Source organism: Lissotriton vulgaris, chromosome 2_2, assembly GCF_964263255.1.
Source record: "Lissotriton vulgaris chromosome 2_2, aLisVul1.2, whole genome shotgun sequence".
Lineage (NCBI taxonomy): Eukaryota > Metazoa > Chordata > Amphibia > Caudata > Salamandridae > Lissotriton > Lissotriton vulgaris.
In genome coordinates, this window is record NC_141688.1 from 333,663,586 (window position 1) to 333,688,547 (window position 24,962).

The 24,962-nt window shown below is 47.7% G+C and overlaps 1 protein-coding gene across 1 annotated transcript in view; it reads right to left on the bottom strand.

The window, feature by feature from the left end:
• Positions 1 to 18,607: 18,607 nt before the first annotated feature.
• LOC147729427 (uncharacterized) overlaps positions 18,608 to 24,962 on the bottom strand; it is a 326,741-nt gene continuing 320,386 nt past the window's right edge. Inside the window, exon 7 of the mRNA XM_086959847.1 lies at positions 18,608 to 23,261. Coding sequence (XP_086815973.1) covers positions 22,223 to 23,261 — 1,039 coding nt within the window. The 3' untranslated portion in view covers positions 18,608 to 22,222. The remainder of the gene's footprint in view (positions 23,262 to 24,962) is intronic.

Genomic DNA, 24,962 nt, shown 5'->3' on the forward strand with positions numbered 1-24,962 from the left:
AGTCCTAACGTTAGGAGTCCTAAATGCCTTCTGTTATGTTATGTTATTCGGGATTTGTAAATTGCACGGGCACCCAGAGGTTTCATGGCGCTAGAGGAGAGAAAAGATGGTATGCAGTGTCCTAACCGTGCGCTTGCTTGAACAACCAGGTCTTCAGTGCGCCCCTGAATACCAGGGATTTCTGCAGATGTCCACTATTTCCGAAATGGTAGAGCTGGACTGAATACTGTCTTTTATAATGGCAATCTTATCCTTAAAGAAGTCATTAAGCTGATTGCACATTATTTGAGTGGGAACTTGAGAGGGGGAGGTTCTGACATCATTACATAGGTCGTTTACGACCCTAAAGATTTCTCTGGATTTGTTTTGGGCGTTTGAGATTTTTTCGGAGAAGAAAGCAGCCTTAGCAGATAAAATGGAGTTCTTATACTTCCTGCGGGCAGATGTACATGATGATCTGTCTTCATCAGAGTACCCGTGTCTCCATTTTCTCTCCAATTGGCGCAGTTCTAATTTTTGGTTTTTTAGGTCTGCGGTAAACCACCTATGGGCATCCATACGGCGAGCACATGAGAACTTGGTTAAAGGAACATGCACGTTGCTGGCAGCCAGGAGCCATTCAGTGAGATCTTTGTCCATGAGGTTAATATCTGGGGAAGATGCTGGGAGAGAGTTGGCCAGAGTAGACAGGAAATCTTGTTTATTTAGTGAGCTCCATTTCCTTACTAACCCTCCCGCAGAAACGGGAGCCTCAGAGTGGCCGTGAAAAGTGATGGAAAATTGCAGTAGGTGATGATCCGACCATATGCAAGGCATTGTCGTCGGGGTGGATAGTGGGACATTGCAAGACCAAATCTGGTCCAAAATGTGTCCCTTTTCATGGGTGGGGGTCAGGACTGATTGAGAGAAGTTCATGTGGGAGAGAAGCTCAAAGAGTTCTGTGGCCTGGGGTCCTGCTTCTGTGAATACCGAAAGTCTTAAAGTTAGGATTTTTCTCACAGAAATGAATAAGTGCCTTCTGTGAATACCAAAATGGTAGTAAGTTTAGGATTTTGTCTTAAGTTAGTTCTGTGAATCGGGCCCTTAGCCTCTATGTTCCTTCTCTATATTGCCTCCAGAAGGGAGGCCTTAGCCACTCAGCAGTCTTTTTGAAACCTGGGATGTCTCCTAGGCTTCAGTGGCCTCCTACAACCACAATGCATGGGGTGAGGTATGGACGACGTCTTCTGGCCTCTGAAGTGATGTGGATGAGATGGTCTTGCCCTCAGCACAGCCAGGCTCAATGGTGCTGGGACGAAGCCATGTAGCAAACAAGGCGCTGAATGTTATAGGATTAGAAATCCGTGATCATTTTGGGGATGCGCCTCCAAACCATATCAGTTGTGAGATTTCAGCTCGTCTGATCCTGCATGTTGTAATTCAGTTGCGCTCGAGTGCAGCCTATTTTTGAATGAACTTCTTCAGTTGGAATCCAAGGCTGTTCTACCACTGCACGTTCACAAGCCGTGTACAAGAGTGATCAATACACATTGGCGACCATCTCTTGTGCGACAGGTGCTGTAGTTACCAGTGAACAGGGGTAAGCCCCAAAATAGGCATTCACTTGTGAGATGGCTGTGTAATCTCCACGTGGTTCACAGGTGCTGTTAAAATCGCCTGCAACTGTTATCATGGCCATTTCTTAAATATTAATGTGATTAAGAAGCTCAGTTAGCCTTCAGTAAACGAATCTGACTAAATGTGATGCCTCTACGATTTCTCATCTCCCTGCAAACATTGAAGAGGGTCATGTGTCTCCTTGTGTTGATGCGAAGTAGCAACTGTTGCACGTCCTTGTGAACACTCAATTTCCTCGGCTCCCCCATTACAATCGATGTCAGTAAACCATCACAAGGTTTGCCCATGGCGCCCCTGGCTGTCAAGATTGTCAGAGCATGTATGCCCAGCCATATGTACTGGACTGACACTGGAACAGGTTTGGGTGTCTGTTTGTGAAGCCATTTCTAATTCCCAATCAGATCTTCAAGTCACCGGATCTGGCTCCAGGGCACAAGGTTTACACTTCGTTGGTTGAGTGTTAACCAACTAAGTAACCTTTTTAATTAGAGAGTGACCTCTAACTCGTGAGGCAAATGGACCCATTCATATTGGGTTTCAGTGTTGGCATGGCCGCTGCTAACCATGACCTTTTCTGTTTCCTTTTTACCTGCTGGTTCAAAGACTGTCAATATTTCTTCATTCGGACGCTTGCTGGTGGAGCGGGATGGTGGAGCGGGATGGTGGAGCGGGATGGCGGAGCGGAATGGTGGAGCAGGATGGTGGAGCAGGATGGTGGAGCGGCGTGGTGGAGCGGGATGGTGGAGCGGCGTGGTGGAGCAGGATGGTGGAGCGGGATGGTGGAGCGGAATGGTGGAGCGGGATGGTGGAGCGGGATGGTGGAGCAGGATGGTGGAGCGGGATGGTGGAACGGCGTGGTGGAGCGGCGTGGTGGAGTGGGATGGTGGAGCGGCGTGGCGGAGCGGGATGGTGGAGCGGGATGGTGGAGCGGGATGGTGGAGCGGGATGGTGGAGCGGGATGGTGGAGCGGCGTGGTGGAGCTGGATGGTGGAGCGGGATGGTGGAGCGGCGTGGTGGAGCGGGATGGTGGAGCGGGATGGTGTTACTCATCAGATCTGATTGCACGCCTGGCCGGGTTTGTTTAGCTTCCTCAAATTCTTTTTTGCTGTAAACAGTGATGAAGTCTTTGGGTGGCCAAGGTACAGTTACTTCATCCTGCTCTGTGCCTGCGTTGTCTTCTGATGGGTGCATGGTAATTGGCTTTTTGATGCAACACAATTTTCGCCATATGGAGAGACATTCCTGATTGCAATTTTCCCATGGCATTGCCTTTATGCCTCACAAACGCCTTTATTTTCAGACTTCCTTTGGCTCCTATTTGCGTGGAGCACTTACTGAGTCGCTGTCCTTGATGTTCCGGCGAGGCACGGCTGCGGGAGCATCCCAGTTCCATAGAATGATTCATTTTACGGGCATGGGTCTAATCTCATCAATGAGATCTTCTAGTCTCAGAAATGAAAAGAGGGGTTCAATCAGTCTGAGGGTGCGGACAAAGAGTTGGGGCCAAACTCAAGAAGAGCTTTGTCGCCACTGATCTCAGCCTCAAGTGCTCCCGTGTCCCTGTGCAGTTTTCAGTATGTTCATGGTCTTATGTATTTCTGGGTCTCTATAAAGTTGCTGTCCGGATCTTGAAGGATTTTGGAAAACCTTTTAGTCGAGTGTGTGTTCGTTTTTACATATCCGCTGCCCATTGTTCATCACACCCACAGATCACGTCTAAGCAGCTGTGGTGAAAAGAAATGGACTTTAGTGCCTGGGAACGCTTGCTTCGGACTATGGAAACCCCAGGTCAAGGGGAGTCCTGCACAGTCCAGACAGCGTCGGAAGGTCAAGGGGAGTCCCGAGCAGTCCAGACAGTGTTGGATGGTCAAGGGGAGTCCGGCGCAGTCCAGACAGCGTCGGAAGGTCAAGGGGAGTCCTGCGCAGTCAGACAGCATCGGAAGGTCAAGGGGATTCCCACGCAGTCCAGACAGTGTTGGATGGTCAAGGGGAGTCCGGCGCAGTCCAGACAGCGTCGGATGGTCAAGGGGAGTCCGGCGCAGTCCAGACAGCATCAGATGGTCAAGGGGAGTCCTGCGCAGTCCAGACAGCGTCAAATGGTCAAGGGGAGTCCTGCGCTGTCCAGACAGCGTTGGATGGTCAAGGGGAGTCCTGTGCAGTCCAGACAGCGTTGAATGGTCAAGGGAAGTCCGGCGCAGTCCAGACAGCGTCGGAAGGTCAAGGGGAGTCCGGCGCGGACCAGACAGCGCAGTGCAGTCCAGACAGTGTCCGATGGTCAAGGGGAGTCCGGCGCACAGCGTCGCATGGTCAAGGAGAATCCGGCGCAGTCCACACAGCGTCGGATGGTCAAGGGGAATCCGGCGCAGTCCACACAGCGCGGCGCAGCCCACACAGCGTCGGATGGTCAAGGGGAGTCCCGCGCAATCCAGACAGCGTTGGATGGTCAAGGGGAGTCTGGCGCAGTCCAGACAGCCTCGGATGGTCAAGGGGAGTCCGGCGTAGTGCAGACAGCGTCGGATGGTCAAGGGGAGTCCGGCGTAGTCCAGAAAATGTTGGATGGCCAAGGGGAGTCGGCCGCAGTCCAGACAGCGTCGGATGGTCAAGGGGAGTCCGGCGTAGTCCAGAAAATGTTGGATGGCCAAGGGGAGTTGGGCGCAGTCCAGACAGCGTTGGATGGTCAAGGGGTTAGCACAGAGAAGACTCGATCGCTTTATATATGAGTCACCCATGATTTGTTTACTGGATTCGCAATTAATGACACATGCATGGATTTGAGCAGACGCCACAAGAGATGTACTATCAGAGTGGGATGGTGGAGCGGGATGGTGGAGCGGGATGGTGGAGCGGGATGGTGGAGCGGGATGGTGGAGCGGCGTGGTGGAGCTGGATGGTGGAGCGGGATGGTGGAGCGGCGTGGTGGAGCGGGATGGTGGAGCGGGATGGTGTTACTCATCAGATCTGATTGCAAGCCTGGCCGGGTTTGTTTAGCTTCCTCAAATTCTTTTTTGCTGTAAACAGTGATGAAGTCTTTGGGTGGCCAAGGTACAGTTACTTTATCCTGCTCTGTGCCTGCGTTGTCTTCTGATGGGTGCATGGTAATTGGCTTTTTGATGCAACACAATTTCCGCCATATGGAGAGACATTGCCGATTGCAATTTTCCCATGGCATTGCCTTTATGCCTCACAAACGCCTTTATTTTCAGACTTCCTTTGGCTCCTATTTGCGTGGAGCACTTACTGAGTCGCTGTCCTTGATGTTCCGGCGAGGCACGGCTGCGGCAGCATTAGCGACAGTGACCCCACCCCAACTTATCTGGGTCCAGATTATACTGGTGAGCGCCCATTCGTCCCAGTTCCATAGAATGATTCATTTTACGGGCATGGGTCTAATCTCATCAATGAGATCTTCTAGTCTCAGAAATGAAAAGAGGGGTTCAATCAGTCTGAGGGTGCGGACAAAGAGTTGGGGCCAAACTCAAGAAGAGCTTTGTCGCCACTGATCTCAGCCTCAAGTGCTCCCGTGTCCCTGTGCAGTTTTCAGTATGTTCATGGTCTTATGTATTTCTGGGTCTCTATAAAGTTGCTGTCCGGATCTTGAAGGATTTTGGAAAACCTTTTAGTCGAGTGTGTGTTCGTTTTTACATATCCGCTGCCCATTGTTCATCACACCCACAGATCACGTCTAAGCAGCTGTGGTGAAAAGAAATGGACTTTAGTGCCTGGGAACGCTTGCTTCGGACTATGGAAACCGCAGGTCAAGGGGAGTCCTGCACAGTCCAGACAGCGTCGGAAGGTCAAGGGGAGTCCCGAGCAGTCCAGACAGCGTTGGATGGTCAAGGGGAGTCCGGCGCAGTCCAGACAGCGTCGGAAGGTCAAGGGGAGTCCTGCGCAGTCAGACAGCATCGGAAGGTCAAGGGGATTCCCACGCAGTCCAGACAGCGTCGGATGGTCAAGGGGAGTCCGGCGCAGTCCAGACAGCATCAGATGGTCAAGGGGAGTCCTGCGCAGTCCAGACAGCGTCAAATGGTCAAGGGGAGTCCTGCGCAGTCCAGACAGCGTTGGATGGTCAAGGGGAGTCCTGTGCAGTCCAGACAGCGTTGAATGGTCAAGGGGAGTCCTGCGCAGTCCAGACAGCGTTGAATGGTCAAGGGAAGTCCGGCGCAGTCCAGACAGCGTCGGAAGGTCAAGGGGAGTCCGGCGCGGACCAGACAGCGCAGTGCAGTCCAGACAGTGTCCGATGGTAAAGGGGAGTCCGGCGCACAGCGTCGCATGGTCAAGGAGAATCCGGCGCAGTCCACACAGCGTCGGATGGTCAAGGGGAATCCGGCGCAGTCCACACAGCGCGGCGCACCCCACACAGTGTCGGATGGTCAAGGGGAGTCCCGCGCAATCCAGACAGCGTTGGATGGTCAAGGGGAGTCTGGCGCAGTCCAGACAGCCTCGGATGGTCAAGGGGAGTCCGGCGTAGTGCAGACAGCGTCGGATGGTCAAGGGGAGTCCGGCGTAGTCCAGAAAATGTTGGATGGCCAAGGGGAGTCGGCCGCAGTCCAGACAGCGTCGGATGGTCAAGGGGAGTCCGGCGTAGTCCAGAAAATGTTGGATGGCCCAGGGGAGTTGGGCGCAGTCCAGACAGCGTTGGATGGTAAGGGGTTAGAACAGAGAAGACTTGATCGCTTTATGTATGAGTCACCCATGATTTGTTTACTGGATTTGCAATTAATGACACATGCATGGATTTGAGCAGACGCCACAAGAGATGTACTATCAGAGGTGGGGGGGAAACGGGGGTTGTGGGCGTGGTTGTGAAAAAGATAGACAGATCACTCCAGAGTGTTGATACTCAAGAGGATAGCAGCTTTGCAGATTGCGGTTACCATTTACAGCAATATTGACCTCAGAGCAGCCAATCATCAAGTCAGGCTCAAAAAAGAATCCCAAGCTCTCTGTACTTTTATTACACCCATTGGTGCTTATAAGTATCTATGCATGCCGTCTGGTCTGGCATTAGCAGCAAGTGTTTTTTAAAAGCTGATGTTTTCCCTATTTAAGGATGTGCAGGAAGTTTTAGTTTTTCAAGACAATATACTCATTTTCGCCAAGAATATTCAGGAACACAATTGCATCTTGGACAATGTATTGGAAACACTGTCCAAGCATGGAATGACTATTTCAAAGGATAAATGCACATTTCTTACAGACAATGGCTAACGTTACGTTACGTTAAAAATATTTGTACCGTGCACGTTCACCAACGGTTTCATGGCGCTCCATGGCACCAACGGTTTCATGGCTAACACGCACTCGCGAAGTGCTTGAAGGGCAACGCTTACCGACAGCAACGCTTACCGGCTGATCGCAATCTACCACCAGGCAGCACAACACCTCTGGGGTCCTGATGCTGAGGTTGCCCCCGCCGCCGAGCTGGTGACACCGCTCGGCCGCGGAGTGGGGTAAAACTACAACTCCCAGCCTGCCTTGGAAGGGCCGCACCGCCCACTTCCACTGCAGCGTGCCTGGAGGCGCTTAAATACATGCAGCTTCCAGGGAGGAGCGGGGGCTAACACGCACTCGCGAAGTACTTGAAGGGCAACGCTTACCGACAGCAACGCTTACCGGCCGACCGCAATCTACCACCAGGCAGCACAACACCTCTGGGGTCCTGACGCTGTGGTTGCCCCCGCCGCCGAGCTGATGACATCGCTCGGCCACGGAGTGGGGTAAAACTACAACTCCCAGCCTGCCTTGGGAGGGCCGCACCGCCCACTTCCTCTACAGCGCGCCTGGAGGCGCTTAAATACATACAGCTTCCAAGGAGGAGTGGGGGCTAACACGCACTCGCGAAGTGCTTGAAGGGCAACGCTTACCGACAGCAACGCTTACCGGCTGACCGGAATCTACCACCAGGCAGCACAACACCTCTGGGGTCCTGACGCTGTGGTTGCCCCCGCCGCCGAGCTGGTGTCATCGCTCGGCCGCGGAATGGGGTAAAACTACAACTCTCAGCCTGCCTTGGGAGGGCCGCACCGCCCACTTCCTCTGCAGCGCGCCTGGAGGCGCTTAAATACATACATCTTTCTCCTCGTCGCGGACGCGCGCGGACGGTGCCAGGCGAAGCCCGGGCAAAGGGCGTGCAATCTGTGGCCGTCCGGGGACGACAAGGGACGGGACGTCCCTTGTCTGAGGAGTATCGTCCAATATGGGTAAGCGTAAATTACAAACTTCAATTAATGGAGGATCTGCCAAAGCTAAAGTCCCTCGAAAATCCACCACTTCAGCCAATATCTTGTCCTACCTTACTTCAGCTGTGAGTAAATTAAATAAAGAAATTGCTAATACCGAACGGGAGCTGGGACTGGAAAACCCTACAAGTGAGACACCAGGGTCTCCCTTGAACTGTAGACAGACTATTCCATTGGAGCCCAGGATTCTTATTAACCCTTGTAAGGACATTTTAAACCCGCCCCCCCCCCCAACACTCTATGCCCTGAGGATGATATCCCCGCCAATATCCCAACAGAGCAAGGTCCCCCAGGGGGTGCCACAAATATAGTCAAGAAACGTGGCAAGAGACAGTCTAAAAGGTACAAAACGCCTATCTCCTATCAACAGAAAAAAGGACATTCTTCATCCAGACACTATGAATCCTCGATGAGAGACATGGCTGAGAGTATCCTCACAGAAAAACTGGAAACGACACTGATCCTGATATCAAATGACATTATTGAGACCTTAAAGGAATGTGTAGCAGAAATTTTGAAAAAATGTGAGCGTATAGATGCATTTATAGCCTTAAAAGAACGTTATCCCCCTATGCCAAACGACCACTCTACTATCAATCCCCGATTCCAGCAAGTACAGCCCCCGGAGACGTCAGGAGAATGTACACCATCAATCCCTCTGACCTCTCCTCCCTCACCGATGCTTCATAGTGGTATAGTATCAACTGGCCAAGAAAAGGGCCCTACGGGCCAGGTGCTGGGTACAGCTCACTCTAGCTCCCCCTCCCCCCAGGACTCTTTAACAACAGGGAGGGTACATCATAAGGGCAGGGGTCTGGGCCTCAAATCCATCATTAATCTACCCCCTGAGGCCACACCCTATGTAGCTATATTAGTAAATGTACCCCCACTGAAACAGGGAGAGATGGAGACCCAGGACTCACTGTTAACTAACATCAAGACATGGTGTGACGAAAACTGTATGGGTGGTAAAAATCTTTCTGCCAGTATAAATATGGGAAGACGAGTAGGATGGTTGGGGAACACAAAAAAAAACCTAAAGGGAGACTGCCTCATTGTAAATTTTAAGAGACCCTATGAGGCGTCACGTCTGTTTTGGAATGCCACGGAATTGGATGCTAAGGAGGGAGAGATAAGAGCTCTACCACTTGGATTCTTTTACCCTCGGCCAGAGTCACCTAGGAGTTATCCAGGGGTGGGCTATCCTCTAGTACCAGTAAGACATTCAGTAAGACATCCGGTCTGCCTAACTAGTTGGGCTACTCAGAAAACAGGCCTACTACCAAAACCTCAAAACCCTTGTACGACAGAGCCTAGGGAGGGACTGGCATTGACAAATAGGTTTTCACCCCTATCACAACTGGGAGATATTGATTGACTGACTCAAGTAAGATCATCGAATCAGTCTCAATGTAACGCATTAAATAAAGAGGGGAGGGGGAAACTGCCAAAATTGATGAGCTGGAACATCGCAGGTTTACGATCTAAGAGGGATGACAAAGTATGGCTAGAATTTGTGAGGCAGTATGATGTTGTGGCAATACAAGAGACATGGGATAGGGAGTGTAATTTCTGGGTGGATGGGTTTACCTCGTATTTTGTAGCTGCCAGTATGTACACGTCAGGGAGAGACAGAGGAGGGCTTATGTTTCTGATCTCGGTTAATATAAAGGGTACGGTGAAGGTGCTTAATACTATCTCTCCAAATTACTTGGTACTTGAAGTAACCCTGCCTAATAATAATAAAATCTTATATATTAACTTTTATAATGCAATGCAGGGAGAGCGCCCAAATGAGCACCTCCAATCATTAGCAAATTTTGTATCGAAATATAGGGAAGCCTAAACCACTTTCTTTCAATTTATTCTGATGGGTGATTTTAATATTCATTTATGTGATTTAAACTGCCAGTATAGAGACTATAATTACCCGGATCATTCCTCTTATCAGCACTTTAAACACAGCGCAAAGGGGACTGCCTTGGAAGATCTGCTCTCGGATATTGACTTTTCGAGCCAGGGTTCGCTGACAAGAAGGAACGGGTTGCCACGTATAGTGCTAGGGACAGTGAATCCATTATAGACTATATGTTTATATTTCCTGGCTTGTTAAGTTCTGAGGTAAATCGAATTTTATATGACCAGGTATGTCCCCTATCGTGTACCCCAACGTCCCATGTACATGCATGACCTCCGTGCATTTTCCCTCCATGGCCGAAAATGAAGACGCAAATGCATTTGCGTCCAACGTTAACATGTTATCTACCAAGTTCTCCAAGAAAGCAACATTAATCTGGTTTCTAAACCTATGTTGCCAACGTCTTTACATGGTGCACTTTTAACGCGAAGCCATGTTTTCCTGGCTCTGCCGAGCTAGGCCCTGAATTGAGGCTCCGAAGTCTCTTCTGTTTCTGAAAGCTGCCGTTCTGGTATGCATCCCTGACCTCTGCCTTACTTCCTGCCCAGCGAAGCGGTGCCCGGCTAGGCCTGGCCTGCCTGCCTGCCAAGACCGTATTTTGCCTACAAGTTATCTGCTCAGCCTCCTCGAAAACACATTCCAGTCTAGTGAAATAGGTAAACATATTCCCGGCTGCAGAGTAAAGGGCCCTGCCTTCCTGTCTCCATGCAAGTAATTTACAGCACCCGTTACCATGGTAGGCCTATGGCCCCCGCGCATTGTGCCAAGACACGTATGCACTCCCTAGCATTCAGTAATGTATGGCCCATGCCTGAGAGACCTTTCACTCCAGACACTACATCCTCCAAACATGAGATATTAGATAGGTTATAGGTATAGGTCGTCCTGACATCCCAGACATCGAGACTCTTCTACTAGAACTAAAGTCAAAGCCCCCAGCTCTCCCCAGTTACACGTCATGCCAGCTGCGCGCGCATCCAGGTCATAAGTTTCTGCTGACCCTGCAGAATCCTCCTATACATCCACCCACTTATGACGTTTCTTGTGACGTTTCTCTGACAAGTTAAGTGCACGCCCTCATGTACGCCTTCTTACACACCTCCTGCTACGCACATGTGTTCTTATCTCTTACTTTTCACTTGTCACGCCTACTGTATTCAATGCAATTATACTGTTTTACTATATATATTGTGTGATGTTAATAAACTTTGAGATTGTCCCTTCCTGAACCTTAGTGGTGATGGAACCCGATGTCCCCTGCCTCGAGGCATCCCATTAAAGCCCGTATGACTCAGATACCACGGACTCTGCCTCTCATTTGATTGAGCTATCCCTCTTGATTATTTAATGCATGAAAAATGGTCCGGTAAATTTTATTTACCACAGTTCAGTTATTTTTTTATAGTGCTATACAATCAATTTTTAGTGATCACAACCCAGTGGTGATGGAACTTGATAATAACTTACTCTGCTTTAATAATGCAGTGACCACAGTAGCTGCAGTTGAGGTTGTAACAAAGGACCAGGGGAGGAGATTAAAATGGAACAAAATCACCCCTGAGGACTTTTTTAACACAATCAGATTTAAGGTCGGGAAAGAACCTAATATCTGCAGTGATCCGCTTAGATACGGCGGGGATGTTATTGCCTCATTCGAAGCAATTTGTCACCAAGTCTCAAGCGATCTTACAGTGAAGGTACAACAGAAAGCAAAACCGGCGCAGGGATGGTTTGATCACAAATGCACAAAAGCTCATAGTGAGCTCAAGAAAGCACTTAATAAGAATACTAGAGACAAGTACGAAGTTTCTCTGCTAAGGAAAAAATATAAAACTATCCTGCAAACACGTAAAAATGAAGTAAAAAAAGAGGCATGGGACTCATTATATGAGAAAGCCATCTTGAGGAATAGCTCTAAATTCTGGTCAATCGTTAACTCCCCTTTGTTTAACGGTAAGGAGAATGACCCGTTAGAAGCTAACATTTCAGAAAGGGATTGGCTAAACCATTTTGAAAACATATATGGGAGTAACCTAGAGCCTGTTATCTACGTGCCACATAATAGTGAGTCATTGAGGTCTCCCCCGAGATTCACTATAAAGGAAGTGCAGAAAGCAATAGCAGATACGGCTGGACATAAAGCACCCGGCCCAGATAGGGTGCCACCTGACATGTATAAAGCTAACCCTGACTTTTGGTCAGTAATTCTTACAAATGTTTTTAACATAGCAGCCTGCTCCACCCCTGTCACCTTCCCCGCCTCCTGGTCCCGCTCCTCTATAATCCCCGTATTTAAAAAGGGTCAAAGGTGGGACCCAAGATGCTACAGGCCAATCTCTTTAATTGACTCCTCAATTAAAATATTGGGGAAAGTAATTATAGCCAGGATAACAGCCTGAGCCACTGAAAATGCCATCTTAAGTAACGCACAATACGGCTTTAGAGCCGGGAGAGGCACCGAAGACCAGTGCCTAAACTTACATCTTGTAATTAATAAATATACGGTTGCGGCTAAGGGATCAATCTTCCTGGCATTTATGGACTTATCCACAGCTTTTGACCTGGTCAACAGGTCAAAGCTGTGGATGATGCTCCTGGAGCTAGGACTTGACCAGGCCCTGGTGAATTTTTTGGCTCAATTGCATAGAGACCTAACTGCATCTATTAGGATGAAGCAGGAGGGAAGGTGCACGGCTGGGTTTAGATCGGGAAGGGGGGTGCGCCAAGGGTGCATTTTGGCTCCATTGTTATGTACATTATATATAAACTCCCTGGAAGATGTTCTGGTAACTGCAACAGCCGATATTCCGCGTATAGGAGGAACGCCCATCCCTGTACTCCTTTACGCGGATGGCACTGTGCTATTAGCAAGGACTCCCATCACCTTGCAACGCCTCCTTAACTCCTTTGGGGAGTTTATGAAAAAACTGGACCTCGTTCTTAATGTAGAGAAATCGCATGTCATGTCACTAGGGAATAGGAGGAAGTGCTTTAAAACCGCCTTTTGTAATGACCCAGTAATATCTAGAGTAAAAGTCTTCACGTACCTAGGGGTCGTGTTCGACGATGTAGGCTCATGGGTCCCCCAAGTTTTGAATAACGTAGCCGCCTTAAGAAGATCCTCGGCTGCTATTTTAGGATTTGCTAAGAGACTGGGTGGCAAACCAGGAGAGGCAATATTGTCTATCTACAAAGCCAAAACTATGGCCATTGCAAGGTGTGGGGCAGCAATATGGGGCTATAAAGATACAGCTCTCATTCAGAGAGAATAAAATACATTTCTGTGAGCCTTATTAGGTTTGCCCCAATCAACTGCTACATATGCAGTACATATGGAGCTTGGGATGGGATATATCTCTGACTTATTAAACATGGCCCCTATCCTACTATGGATCAGAACCTGGCTGAGCCCCAATCTCACACTGAACCATAAAATCATCAGGGAATGTATGTTACTTGATAAAGTGTCGGAAATACAATGGCTGTCCTTCATTAAATCTACTTCTAATAATTTGGGACGTCCAGATATTTACACCAATCCAGAAGGCCTAACTAAAGCTGACATCAGCTGGGTAAAAACAAACTTTTTAAGGTCCAGAGAACTGGATCGTGAAGCCACAGAAACAAGTAAACCAACTGTGAGGGCCCATTATATGCTGATACTGTCTATATCTATACAACCGTACCTGACAATTGTCACTAAACCCTTTCATCGATGGCTGATTACCAAATTTCCTTTTAATCAGTCGCACTTGTTATTGGGAATTTTTAGCGGGTGGTGCAAACCAGAGGATGCCACTCCTTGCAAATGTGATGACCATTCATATCAGGACACGATGCATTTTGTGTTTTTCTGCCCATTTTATATGGGAATATTTACAAAAAGGGGCGGTGAGGGACAGAGTCTCTGAATTAAGCAGAAAGCTCTCACCCAGTCAAAAGATCAGGGCTAGATCCAACACCGTTTTTTAGCTCACTGCACCATCCCAGTTTCAGAACCCGGCTGTATGCAAATTAGCCTGTTCCTGTCCCAGTGCATGATGGGAACAGGACAAACCAAACTACAGAAGCCAATTCTTACACTGGGAAGGAAACAAGCTCCCGGGGATTCAAGCAAGCCGGGCCGAAGAAGGCTGAAATGCCAGAAACCGGTCCCCGGTAGCTTGTCTCCTTTCTGGTGAAGAATTGGCTTGGTAGTTTAGTCTGCCCTGTTCCCATGATGCACTGGGCCAGGGACAGACTGATTTGCATATAGCCAGGTTCTGAGCTGGGATGGGGCAGTGAGATAAATAACGGTGATGGATCAAGCCCTGATCTTTGGACTGGGTAAGAGTGGTCTGTTTAACTCAGACACTCTGTTCATCACCACCCCCTTTTTGTAAATCATTTTATATGGGAGGCAGGAAAAAGTTTATTATCCCACTACTAAAAGATAGGGGGTTCTTGCAGGTAAAACCGGCATTACTTTATCTTCAATTAATGGAATCCCCCGCGGTCATGTTTGGGGTAGCAAACTTCCTGGTAGCATCCATCCGCAACAAGAAGTATAGATCACTGGGGCAAACATCCTCGGATTATGTATCTTCTCAAACTGTAATTGATACTACCAACTAATTGAGAATGCACACAAATGAATTTTGTTGTTTTTAAATCTGTATTGATTTGCTGACTATCATGTGCAACCTGTAAGCTACTATGAATTATTATCAATTCGACACCACTGTGTGTTCTGTATATATGAAATGTACATTTTTGTGTAAATCCATTTTTATCTTTTTGTATTAACCCTGATATTATCCTGTCATTGAATAGCATACTTTTATGATTTTAAAATAATCAAATAAAGTGGATTTGATTTGATTTGATTACAGACAATGTAGAATACTTAGGTCACCACATAACTGCACAAGGTATCAAGCCAAAGAAGATCTTGCAAAGCTTTAAAAGAAGTGCCTCTACCCTCTAACAAAGATGAACTAATATTCTTTTTTTGGGGTTGAGGGATTACTATTCTAGATTTGTTAATGTTAATTTGCTACTCTAATTGAACCTCTGAAGAAAATGCTGAGATAAAAGAGCATTTTCCTGGGGCACAGTGGAACAGAATGTCTCTCAATAGATAAAAAAAAATTATTTCCAATGTCACTTTAAATCTTATGTAAGAGGGTGTAAATGTATCATAACAGTAGTTGCTAATGCGGTTGGCCTTGGCGCAGTTTTGTGTCAATCAATCAATCAATCAATCATGACATTTGTATAGCGCGCTACTCACCCGGAAGGGTCTCAAGGTGCTGGGGGAGAGGGGTCAGTTACTGCTCGAAAAGCCAGGTCTTGAGTTGCTTCCTGAAGGAGAGATGGTCCTGGGTTAGCCGAAGGTGGCTGGGGAGGGAGTTCCATGTCTTGGCTGCCAGGTAGGAAAAGGATCTTCCTCCGGCAGTGGCTCTGCGGATGCGTGGAACGGCGGCGAGGGCGAGGCTGGTCGATCGTAGCTGGCGGGTGGGCGTGTAGAAGGTCAGGCGGTTGTTGAGGTACTTGGGGCCCAGGTCGTGGAGGGCCTTGTGTGCGTGGGTGAGGAGTCTGAACGTGATCCTCTTGCTGACGGGGAGCCAGTGCAGGTCTCTCAGGTGTCCGGATATGTGGCTGTGTCGGGGGACGTCCAGGACGAGTCGTGCCTAGGCGTTCTGGATGCGCTGGAGTCTTTTCTAAAGTTTGGCTGTGGTTCTGGCGTAGAGGGTGTTTCCGTAGTCCAGTCGGCTGGTGACGAGTGCCTGGGTGACCGTCATCCTGGTTTCGGTGGGGATCCATCGGAAGATCTTTTGGAGCATGCGCAGGGTGTTGAAGCACGATGATGAGACGGAGTTGACTTGTCTGGTCATTGAGAGGGAGGAGTCCAGGATAAAGCCCAGGTTGCATTCGTGTTCCGTTGGCTTGGGAGTGGTGCTCAGGGCAGGGGGCCACCAGGAGTCATCCCAGGCGGAGGGCGAAGACCCCAGGATGAGGACTTCCGTCTTGTCTGAGTTTCAGGCGGCTGTTCTTCATTCACTCGGCGACGTCTTTCATCTCTTCGTGTAGGCTGGATTTTGGCGGCGACGGGGTCGTTGGTGAGGGAGAGGATCAGCTGGATGTCGTCGGCGTAGGAGATGATGTTGAGGTTGTGTTGGCGTGCGATGGCTGCGAGGGGGCTCATGTAGACGTTGAAGAGGTTGGGACTGAGCGATGATCCCTGTGGTACGCCGAAGATGACTTCGGTGGCCTCGGATCTGAACGGGGGGAGGCGGACTCTCTGGGTTCTTCCGGCGAGGAACGAGATGCTCCACTCCAGTGCCTTCTCTTGGATTCCGATGTTGCTGAGGCGCTGCACTAGGGTGCGGTGGCAGACAGTGTCGAACGCTGCGGAGAGGTCCAGGAGGATGAGGGCGGCTGTCTCCCCATTGTCGAGCAGAGATCTGATGTCGTCAGTGGCTGCGATGAGGGCGGTCTCGGTGCTGTGGTTGGCTCGGAAACCGGACTGCGAATGGTCGAGGGATCAGTTCGTCTCGAGGAAGGCGGCAAGCTGTCTGTTGACGGTCTTCTCGATGACTTTGGCAGGAAAAGGGAGGAGCGAGATGGGGCGGAAGTTCTTGAGGTCGGTGGGGTCCGCTGTTGGTTTCTTCAGGAGGGCGCGGAGCTCGGCGTGCTTCCAGCGTTCCGGGAAGGTGGCGGTGTTGAAGGAGGCGTTGATGATGTCCCGGAGTTGGGGTGCGATGATGGAGTCGGCTTTGTTAAAGACGTGGTGGGGCAGGGGTCGGTTGGGGATCCGGAGTGGATGGTGTTCATCGTGCGGGTGGTGACTTGACTCAGTCCAGGCGCAGAGGGTGGTGGTGGGGGGCGTTGGCTCGGTGGTTGGGTGCGTGGTTGGTGCGCCGTAGCTGTTGTGTATTTCGGCGATCTTTCGGTGGAAGAGGTCTTGCGAGGGAGTGATGTTGTTGTTTCCGGCGCTGGGGTTGGAGAGCTCTTTGACGATGCTGAAGAGTTCCTTGCTGTTGTGGGCGTTGTTGTCCAGTCGTTCTTTGAATACTGTCTTCTTGGTGGTGCGGATCAGCTGGTGGTGTTTGCAGGTGGCGTGCTTGAGGGCAGTCATGTTGTCTGTGGTCTGGTCGTTGTGCCAGGCTTTCTCGAGGGTGCGGAAGTTCTTCTTGGAGTTCTTAAGTTCGTCGGTGAACCAAGAGGCTTTCTTGCTGCCGTGTCTGCTGGGAGGGGTCTTCTGTGGTGCGAGGTCGTCTGCGCAGTTGGTGATCCACTGTGGAAGGTTGCTGGCTGTTTTGTTGGGTTCCGTTGTGCTGGCGGGAGGGTTCTGGCTGAGGGAGGTGGTCAGCTGGTCGGCGGTGATCTTGTTCCAGCTCCTGCGAGGAACCTGTTGCGGGTGGTGGTGGGTTGTGGTTCTTCTGAAGCTGAAGTGGACGCAGCTGTGGTCAGTCCAATGAAGTCCAGTGGAGTGGCTGAAGGCGATGTACTTGCTGGAGGAGAAGACTTCGCACTGCCCCACACACATCTTTCGGAGGTGCAGACTCACTGGATTGAAGCCTTCGCACTGCTTAAACACATCTTCTGGAGGTGTGCACTCTCACTGGAGTGCAGCCTTCGCACTGCCCCTGACACAACCTCTGGAGGTGCAGACTCTCACTGGATTGAAGCCTTCGTACTGCCCCAACACATCTTCTGGAGGTGTGCACTCTCACTGAATTGAAGCCTTCGCACTGCCCCCAACACATCTTCTGGCGGTGTGGACTCTTACTGGATTTAAGCCTTCTCATTGCCCGACACATCTTCTGGAGGTGTGCACTCTCACTGGAGTGCAGCCTTCGCAGTGCCCCCAACACATCTTCTTGAGGTGCAGACTCTCACTGGATTGAAGCCTTTGCACTGCCCCCGACACATCTTCTGGAGGTGTGGACTCTCACTGGATTGAAGCCTTTGCACTGCCCCCGACACATCTTCTGGAGGTGTGGACTCTCACTGGATTGAAGCCTTCGCGCTGCCCTCGACACATCTTCTGGAGGTGTGGACTCTCACTGGAATGCAACCTTCACACTGCTCCCTACACATCTTCTGGAGGCGCGGCCTGTCACTGGAGTGCAGCCTTCACACTGCCCGGCACATCTTGAGGAGGTGTGGACTTTCACTGGCGTGCAGCCTTCGCACTGCCCCCAACACATCTTCTGGAGCTGCAGACTCTCACTGGATTGAAGCCTTTGCACTGCCCCAACACATCTTCTGGAGGTGTGCACTCTCACTGGAGTGCAGCCTTCGCACTGCCCCCGACACATCTTCTGGAACTGCGGACTCTCACTGGAGTGCAGCCTTCGAACTGCCTCAGACACATCTTTTGGAGGTGCAGACTCACTGGAGTGCAGCTTTTGCGTTGCCAGTACCACTTCACTAGAAATGGCTCTGCAATCTCCTTAATGTAGCACTTGCTCCCATTCTTCTTCCACAAAATCTAGCAGGGTCCTTATGCCTGAAGTGAACCGGCTTGTTTCCTGCACCTCTGCTTCTCCCAGCCCCCTCTGCATGCCCACAACAAAGGGCATAACTACACTCAGACTGTGTCAGTTTCTTAAACAAGAAAGATCCATTCTGCGAATCCTTGCAAGATGTCCTATCTGCCCCTCTATTCTGCTTTTCCACCAGGTATCACACAGCTGGTCTGCAGCCATCCTAGTCACCATCTGTCTTGGACAGGATAGGTGTGCTCCGGAATCAACACCTAACCCAAGTCTGGCAAGTTGGAAACATCAAGTAGAAACAGCAGAGCTCCCACACCTGCTGGCAGTGATGGCAACAATAATTCATTAAACAACAGCATTTTTATAAAATCAATGGTGATATACAATAAATGTTACATAAACTCAAGGAATAAACGATTGTTAACATGAGAGTGCTGACACCGCAGATAAAGTCACTTCTGTCCCTGATGTGACTTTCTAAGCGATGCTTGAGACTCCTTGTTCCCTTCGTGACTCGCCAGCTGCTGAAAACACTCCCCACATAAGTTCAAAACAAAGACAACACCCTTCCACCCACACACCCTCACTGTGTAGCGTGCTACCCATGCTGACAAGCGCTTCAGAGCCCCACATAGGAGTAGTAAGTGCAGTATGAGATTTGCAACACATTACAATACGATACAATAGACAGTCTTTGGGCCACGGTGGGTGGTCTCTACCATGCATATAAAGCCTCATTGAGGTCACGAGTCACCTCCTTTTATAGCTGTGAATCTCGCAGATCCAATATGCAGACTTTAAGATGATGATGCTGATTGGACCATGCTGCATAGATTTGGCTGGTGGACCACGTGAAGTGGATGTTCAATGTCTCTTTAAACTGATGCAGGGCCCAATGTCCTCTCCTCTTATCCCCTGAAGCCAGTTTAGTGTTTCAAACTTGCTGCACAGGGTCCTCTCCTCATCAGTGATGCAAACGCTCAAGTCACATCTGGGTCCCTCGTCCCTCCAGGAGATGCTCCGAACCTTGTTTGACGAAGGAGGGACAGGAGACTGCAGCGAAGTGTTGTGCTTGCTTTCAAAACCATTGGCAGCACAATTGCAAGTACAAGCTACATATTTAAAGAACACTCTCAGCAAATGCAGCCTGTTCTCACCTTTGTACACACACATCAACTAAGCTATGCCACTCTTGCAGGACACTGAAGGTGGCAAAGTATGACGCTCACTCATTGCACCTTGTAACATTTGTACATCCTTGGGCCTTCATTAGTAGACCAGAAGATATTATTAATCAAAATAAAGTCTACAAATCTAACAGAATGAAGATCTTATTAAGTATCTACTACGGTACTAATGGCATCAAAAAACATCGAGCGGTGTCTGGTCTGATCTATTGTAATTAATTCTCTTTCAATTCAACTTATAAGGTTCTAGAGTAAAACATTGTTTTTTTGAATGATCCAGTTCAAGTCCGTTAAGACTGTTTCAAGCTGACACCAACTCTTCCCTCCCAGTCATGGATGACATTTCATATGATGTGCCACTGATGAATGGAAACTGGGTGAAAAGAAGATTTCGGCGAGCATCAGAACATGTAGAGCTGGGACTCGTAGATGTAGACGTGTCATAGCATGTAGATGTTAGAGTCTGCGTCTGTAGATGGACATTGCCACCACATGAAAAAGGCCAGTGGCGTCATCAGATGTACAATGGATTTGGTGACTCTGGACTTGAAATTTTGGTGACAGTCATGAAGACCTCCTGAATGTTCCTGATCTAAGGGTTGGCTCTGATGCCGCCACCCTGGGTCAGAGCTAGCGCTGGGCACGTCTTACACTGGATGTGGGGTGCTCATGTTTTCACCAAGCCGTGATTTTGTCTCTCAAACATAGTACAATGTTTCCAGGAAGTACCAGTACTTAAACATTATTTATGTCTTCTTATCTCCTGTGTCAGTGTCTCCAAGTGAGGTTTGAATACACATATTGGCAAAAATGTACTCATTCCAAAGTCACAGTATGTTTGGATAATATAACCTCAGATTGTTATTTATAATCCTTGCACTGTGGCAAAGATAACCTCTGTGTAGTTTGTTGTTTATTGGCCATGCAGCTTTTCTTGATTAATCCGGCTGTACCTAAGACGACTGGAACAATTTGTGTTGCTGTGTTCCACAGTTTACTCTCCAGGTAGTTGTTTTCTTGTTTCTTTCAGTGCACAGAGCAGTGCGCGCTGAGACCCCACACTGCTAAAGTCATATGCATAGTTGTGAGTTTCTCCTTTAACAGTGTCTGCTGTTGACACAACAACCTTTCTAAAGGCTGAGATCGATGTGAGCCTTGTTATTATAACGTCTTTGTGCTCTGTACCCGTGGCTGGCCGTGGACCCATTTAATGTACAGTGTTATAATCCTGTAATGCTTACACAACTTGAAATGGATGAGGCGAGGACAAGGTATTATGCTGTTTAGCACTACGCACATCAAACTCTGCATTCACCTGATGTATCTGATTGTTCTTTGCAGATAGTAAACCATCTTGTGGGAAGAATGCAGGGCAGGTGTCACCGGCATCTGTGGTTTGTGTTCCTTTCTGCACAGCCAACTGTTTGCCTGTTTACTGTCCAAGTGGGATTTCTGAGTGCTCTACAAATGCATCCACTTCTGATAGGCCTCATGCTACCAAGAATAAGTACTTTTTGAGACATGCTGCCAATCTTGGAAGGAATGTGAACCCTCACAGAGAGCCAGTGAAGGGCATGCTTAGCCCTGGGATGTGTGAATGCCCTCCTTTTAGACTTGCAGTATAGGATGAATTTGATGCCAAAAGACCTGTATAGAGTGAATTGCTGTTGATAGGTGTTCCACCACTTATGCTCAATGTATATCTTGTAGCCGAGGCCTGATGCTTTTTAAAACATGCGGCTGTAGTTGGTAGAAACAGCTACACATGAGCGAGTCTACCTCAGGACTCAGAGAGAGGTCGGCTTCAAAGGTGAAACTTCAAATTTCACCCATTCAGTGACAGGAAACTGCTGCTCAAATATGGACAGAGGTGTAACGGATGATAGATTACAGCAACATTTGACCCTAAAGACAATAAGCTCTAATTTGGAGCAGTTAAGTTGCAGATAGTTACTGTGCACCCACAGCCACCTCATCAGAGACGCTCTGAAGGTCAGACACTGACGAGGCATCTCGAGAGAATTGTGTCTGGTGCTAAGTCTCATCAGTGTCGGATTCTACCGCTATATCTGTGTTTCTGAAGACATGGACTATAGGAACCGCTGAGCAATCGGAACCAAGTAACACACTCTATTAAGACATTTTTACTTAAAGAATTGTCAAAGAACAGTATCAAACACTGCAGAGGTAACATTTCAGTTTTTTTTGCTGGATTTCTGCCCTCCTCAACATTTTATTTGTATTAGTCATGTTTCTTGAACAGGTGCTTTTACTGTGTTGTTGTTTCTGGTACCTCTTTTTCTTCTTGGATTAAAGAGCTGCCTCTTATGCCTTTCATTTTGCAAATGTTTATTCAGGTTTGATAAAAGAAGAAGAGTTAGTCTATATTTTGCTGCTCTTAGTTTAGTATGTAAGGGTATCATTGAGTGTAAGTATGTAGGAGAATTCTTATTGACAGATAGGTGCAGTCAGATTCACTTAGGTCTACCTCACTTTTTGCTCTTGGAAAGTACAATCTAGAAATTAACTTTTGCATGTTAAATGATGATCCTACAGCAATGTATGTTTTTTCTGAGACAATTGGTTTACTTGTTATTATCTGTGATTCTGTACATAGAGCATAAAATAGGTGTGGTAAGTCTATAACTTACTGTTTGTTACCGACTTAAAAAACTCTTCAGACTTAATTGCATTTTTCTCCAAAATTCTTTACCTTTGTTCCTATGTATAGATGTACTCCTTCCTGGCCGAGTTCTTTCATGCTGTAGGCTTCTTTTAAGTTGATGATCTGTGTGAAATCTTTACTTCATGTGTTTGCTGATGAGTCTTCAAGGTGGATGAGTGATTGAAACACGCCCCACATTCACTGCACGGGTGCAGTTTTTCTCCTGTGTGTGTTCGCTGATGGATCTTTAGCGTTGATAAGCGGTTAAAGCTAATTCCACATTCACTACAAAAGTATGTTTTGTCTCCAGAGTGCGTTCGGAGGTGAATTTTTAGGTGTGATAATCGATTAAAGCTCGTCTCGCATTCGCTGCAGGTGTGTAGTTTTTTCCGTGCGCATGCTTGCTGATGATATTTTAGTGTTGATGAGATACTAAAGCTCTTCCCACATTTACAGCATGCATATGGTTTTTCGCCTGTGTGTGTTCGCTTATGAATTTTTAGGGCTGATGCGCGATTAAAGGTATCCCCACATTCACGACATATGTATGGATTGTCTCCTGTATGTGATCTCTGGTGAATTTTTAGGTACCATAATTGATTAAAGCTCTTCGTACAGTCGCTGCACGAGTATGGCTTTTCACCAGTGTGTGACCGTTGGTGGGTCTTTAGGTTTGATAGCTGATTAAAGGTCTTTCCACATTCACTGCAGGTGTATGGATTTTCTCCTGTGTGTGTTCGCTGATGACATTTTAGGGTTGATGACCGACCAAATTCCTTTCCACATTCACTGCACCTGAATGGTTTCACACCTGTGTGTGTTCGCTGATGGTTCTTTAGGTTTGATGAACGATTAAAGGTCTTCCCACATTCACTGCACATGAAGGGTTTTTCTCCTGTGTGTGTTAGTTGATGGTCTTTTAGGATTGATGAACGATTAAAGCTCTTCCCACATTCAGTGCATTTGTATGGTTTTTCTCCTGTGTGTGTTTGCAGATGGCTGTTTAGGATTGATGACATATTGAAGCTCTCCCTACATTCACTCTGTTTGTATGCTTGTTCTTCTGAGTCTGTCTGATTTTTTTTGGTGATATGAGTAAGTAAAGCTCTACCCACATTCACTTCACTTGGATGGTTTTGTTTCTGTATGTGTCATGGAGATGGCTCTTTAGGTTTAATGACATATTAAATTACTCCCACATTCACTGCATTTATGTTTTTGTTTTCTCCAATGTGTTTTCTCTAATCTATCCATTTAATGAATGCATTATCGAAGCAATCCTCAAATTCACTGCATATATATTTTTTTTCACCTGTGTGCACTCGTTGATAATTCTTTAGATTTTCATAGTAAAGACCGCATTTATTGCACCTTAGTGGTTTGTTACCTCTGGGCAGGCACTGATGGGTCCTTAAGGTTGCCTTCTAAAGACAGTCCCGACATTCACTGGATGAGTATTTGCGGATGGCTCCTCGGGTTTGATGGATAACTGAAGCTCTTCCTATACTCATTGCACATTACTTTTTCTCTCAGTGTTGGCATCTCCAAATTGGGTACGTTTTTGCACAGGCGAGATAGCTATGTTTAGTGATTGATCAGTTTATTTTCACATTTTTTAGATGTTTCTGAAACAGAGGAGAACATTGAGGAGTCTATAAGAAGGATACCTTGTCACAGGGATGGTTCATCGAATGTTCCTTTAGTGAGTGTGTTAATGGGTAGAATGAAGTACAGCTGTTTTCCCATCACATAAAGCCATTAAGGTCAGATTCTGCTATCCACTGAATATATCTTGACTGTTTCTTGCTGTGTTACATCTGCTGAAGTTTGGGTTCCCGTCTCAAATCAACTGTTTATTGACACTGGGAGCCTTTCACTCACAAAGAGTATTTGATTATGTCCTTGATTCTTCATCTCCTACGTATTTTGTTCCTGCATCTTTTCTCTGTAGGATATAAAGAGATATGACATGACTAAAGGTATACACTGAACATGGAGAACTGAGTATACATAACATACCAAACCTTTTAACATTAGCTTTTAAAGAATCCTAATGCTTTCAATTGTAGTTCGTTCACATAAGAATGCATGCCACAAATCTGTCAAATAGCTATTTTTCTAGGATTTAAAATCTCCAGAATTAAATAAGAAAATGTTTCTACTTTGAAAAACACTACCCCTTAAAATATGGAATATAAAAGCTAAGTACAACCTCAGGCCTCACAAAAATATTCATAGCAAGAAAAATAATTCAGTGGTAATCATCATATTCTACCATTGCTGAAGCTTCAGCATGTGACAGTGACGACAGTGACACAGTTTCACGGTAGCACACATGACTCCTATATTCCTGGTCACTGGGAACTGTATGAACGCTTAGTAACAAGAGAATTTTACGAGGGCTGTTCACTTGGTAAGCTATGTATGTTTAAAAATTATAACATTTTAAAAAGTATATTTATTTTTTAGCAATTCTCCAACTCCTCAGCCACATAAAACACCATCAACCCTTCCCAGGAACTCTGCGACACCATGTCTAACTTCTTCCACAACAAGATCTCCGTCATTTACAAAATATCAAACCCCAACCTAGCGACCTTTACAGCTTCATCACTCCCACATATACAAACCCCAACCACTTTCTCACCTGGGAACAGCTCTCCACTGAGAACACCACAGCAATCATGAACTCCATCCACTTAGGATCACCCATGGACCATATGTTTAACCGCAGAAGCAAGGAAATCAGCAGCGAGCTCACCTCCATCCTCAACATATCCATCACCACAGCCTCCTTCCCCAGAGACTGATAGCACACAAAGGTCAAACCCCTTCTCAAGAAAACATCCG